This window comes from Cyprinodon tularosa, unplaced genomic scaffold (genome assembly GCF_016077235.1).
Source record: "Cyprinodon tularosa strain WSP-4 unplaced genomic scaffold, ASM1607723v1 ctg658, whole genome shotgun sequence".
Lineage (NCBI taxonomy): Eukaryota > Metazoa > Chordata > Actinopteri > Cyprinodontiformes > Cyprinodontidae > Cyprinodon > Cyprinodon tularosa.
The window spans coordinates 201,519-204,831 of NW_024039405.1; the positions used below are offsets into that span (position 1 = coordinate 201,519).

General features: G+C 39.6%; 1 protein-coding gene across 1 annotated transcript; it reads right to left on the reverse strand.

Moving 5' to 3' along the window:
• Positions 1-569: 569 nt before the first annotated feature.
• On the reverse strand, positions 570-3,313 carry msantd1 (Myb/SANT-like DNA-binding domain containing 1). Its single transcript, XM_038309120.1, has 3 exons — positions 2,706-3,313; positions 2,311-2,604; positions 570-1,175 (listed from the first exon to the last, which is right to left on the reverse strand). The coding sequence occupies exons 1-3, from the start codon at positions 2,957-2,959 to the stop codon at positions 884-886; spliced, it is 840 nt and encodes a 279-aa protein (XP_038165048.1). The 5' UTR covers positions 2,960-3,313; the 3' UTR covers positions 570-883.

The window sequence follows — 3,313 nt, forward strand, 5'->3', positions numbered from 1 at the left end:
ATGCGCTTCTGGAAGAATGGTCAAAAATTCCCATAAACACACTCCTAAACCTTGTGGACAGCCTTCCCAGAAGAGTTGAAGCTGTTCTAGCTGCAAAGGGTGGACCGACGTCATATTGAACCCTATGGATTAGGAACGGGATGTCACTTAAGCTCATATGTGAGTCAAGGCAGGTGAGCAAATACTTTTGGCAATATAGTGTAGCTTTTTAAATGATTCCTCTGCGATCAAACGGGAAAAAAAAATAAAAAAAATAAAAAAATATCAGATTTTGCATTTTTTTTTTTATTCCACCTGAATAAGCAGCACTTTGAATGCTTTAATAACAAAATTCAGATGTGTATTGCTGAGGTAAACTGCAATTACTGCAGTTATTATCTGAAATGATCTCAATTATCTGAAAGAATTTCCAAAAAAGGCTTTCTCTGAAGATTTATAAAGAGATCCTTGAATCCTGAATGAATTTGTGCTGTGAATAGTTAGATTCTGGCTGTGTCTCATTTGATGTAAGAAGATATTCCTGACAGGAATCACAGAGGCAGAAGGAACAAACAGACTGGATTCTCAAATGCTGTTTTTAGTTCTTTTAATTGAATACTTGGCAAGTTACCGAGACTCGGTTTCTAGTCTAAAAAAAGGCTACATTCAAATCGAACTAACAGTGGTTGCTAAGATTTAAACAACAGTCTTTACAGTTCTTTTAGAATTACATTTCAGACACCCCCACAAAACATTTAAAAGCATATCTTTGTGGTAGTCTTATCTGCAGTGTTCTAACAGTTATTATGTGATTTTAATGTAATAATAACCTAATTTGATGCCTAAAGTAAAGCAGCCTGCTTTTCCTATAATTTGGGGAGTTCCGTGATGCTTTCCCAGCCCTTCAAGGTTTCCCTGGATCTTTTGCGCCACTCTGACTCCAAACTGCTGACGTAGAGCTGGGAAGCTGGATCATTTTCTCCAGGAGGTTCATCATCCTCTCTTGCAGCTGCAGACACTGGACCTGCAGAAGGTTCTGTTGGTGCATGGACCGACGGAGCTCCCTGCACGTCTCCTCTATGGCCTGGCTGGACTTCTTGTGCTGCTGAAGCATGGCCTGCATGACCTGCAGCTTCTTCCTCTTCAGGGACAGATATTTTTTGGCACGCCTCTTTCTAAATGAGACAGGATGGGAGCTGAGGACCAGAGAGGAGTAAATTTATGAAGATTTTAAGCAGAATGAGCTTTAAAAGAACAATAACTATCAAGATTGAATTCATATAGATGAAGCCAAAAATGGACAAGTAAAAGCTGAGAGATTTACCATCCTTCATTTTATCTGCACTCTATTTTTAAATTCTGCACCACCGGGCCATTATTGTGAACATCCTTGCATTGTTTTGGTGTAGAGTCCTTTAGATTGTCTGGCCTAAGATTCCATTTAATTTCCTGTTTAGTTATGTGTAGACACATGTTCACCCTGCAGTTTTTAAAGAAAAGATTTATTCACTTTGGCTTCTGGTTAAATGTATTATGCATCTTTATCTTTCATAATTTCTTTTATAGCAATTAACAAATTTTTACAGAATAAAACCATATTTTTGCATTTTATTATTTCTTCCCCTTTTCCGGTTTTTGCCATTTCAGATAAAATTTTGTTACCTTCCTCATTGAATTTGATTATTTTTTATAAATGTTGTGATCTTTGATTTAATTGCTATATTTTTCTAAATGTTGTATGAATTTAAATACGTGCACGTTTTTTTCTCCATTAGCAAAATAAGAAAAAAAAACTAATGTTCCTCCGGAAATGGTCAAGTGCAGGGCCAAATTATTTTATGAAAGCAAACAAAGTCCAAAGAGATGAAGCCATCATAAAAAAAAATAAAAAATCATAAAAATGTCACTGGAAATACAAAACCAAGAATGCAGAAGTGGATATAACGGGTATATAGGAAGGGTATAAACATTTTTAAAGCTAAATCTAAGATAAAAATATTAAATGTCTTTTTATCATCATTTTATAGATCTGTCTTATTTTCTACCAGCAACAAACTACTTTGTGTTTTTCAGGAATATGGAAATATTTAGGTTTAACAGAGGACTTTTATATTATCTATATTTAGTAAAGCATAGATACATGAAGACTTACGTTTTCTAAAAGTAAGTCTTGATATATAGATTTTTAGGAATGGCGCTCATATTTAACAATTGTCGTTGTCCTTGTAGTAAAAGTAATAATAAGCTGAATAGTTTAAAAGAAGCTAAAAATGTGTTGCTTTGCCTTATGATAAAAACACACTCATATGAGGTGTTTAGTCTTGATGTTACCTGGAGCCCAGCATGTGCTCGCTGTCTGAGCTCAAAGAGTCCAACTCTTGTTTTATGTCCATGTCATCTGATGAGCCAGTGTACTCTGGCAGGAAGCCAATCACACCCTCCTCCGACTGGGGCAAGGGGTTGTCTGTGGACTGGGACGAAGTGGATGGACCTCCGGCCGGGGCCGGAAACTCCAGCGAGTTCACCCTGCCGTTCTCCAGCGGCTTGGAGAGAATCTTCTCGATGGCCTTGTAGTAAGGCCAGTCCGGCGTCTCGCCTGATTCGCTGGCTGTGGCCTTCAGTCGCCTGTAGGAGCAAAGAAAGATTTTTTTTCCGATTTGGTTTATAGTATCCATGCATCATCTGGACCTGTGAGTAGGTACATCTGTAGGACGTGGAGCACTTGCCTGAACTGGAAGGACATGTTAGTGATTTTCATCTTAATCTCTTCTTTGAAGCGTTGCTCTCCAGTGAGCTGGAAAAACCTCTGGGACATCTTCTCGTAAACCTTGGCGTTCCTCTTGCTCGTTTTCAGCTCGTTGTGAAATTCTTCCCACACGTATAGGAGGGCCTTCATTTCGCCGTCGGTCCAGTTCGGGGCCCGTCTGTGTTTCTCGTTGTGACCTGGCATCAGGTAGCTGAAACTATCGTCTGCTGCCATTTTGGAGTCTTTATGTCTCTGTCTTGGCCTGAGCTGGCTGTGGGTTTCTTTCGTTTTCTTTTTTTGTTTTTGCAAAGGTGGGAGCTTTAGAGCATGAATTTAAAAGTCTTTTTACTGTTATAAGAGCTGGGTTGAGTCTGCAGGGAAGGAGGGATACATGCAAAAGAGCATGCACAGCCACAGCCGTCCTGCCTGCCTCTGCCCTTCCCCCTAGCCTAGCTGAAAGAGGACTCAAAATGGGGCCTAAGGCAGGAGAGAAATCCGGTTAAAAGCTTTTAATACTGCGTGATGTCACCGTGACATCAAGTTGCCTTGGCAACGGTGAGAGAGGGCCCTTTTTATCCCCCTGGCTCC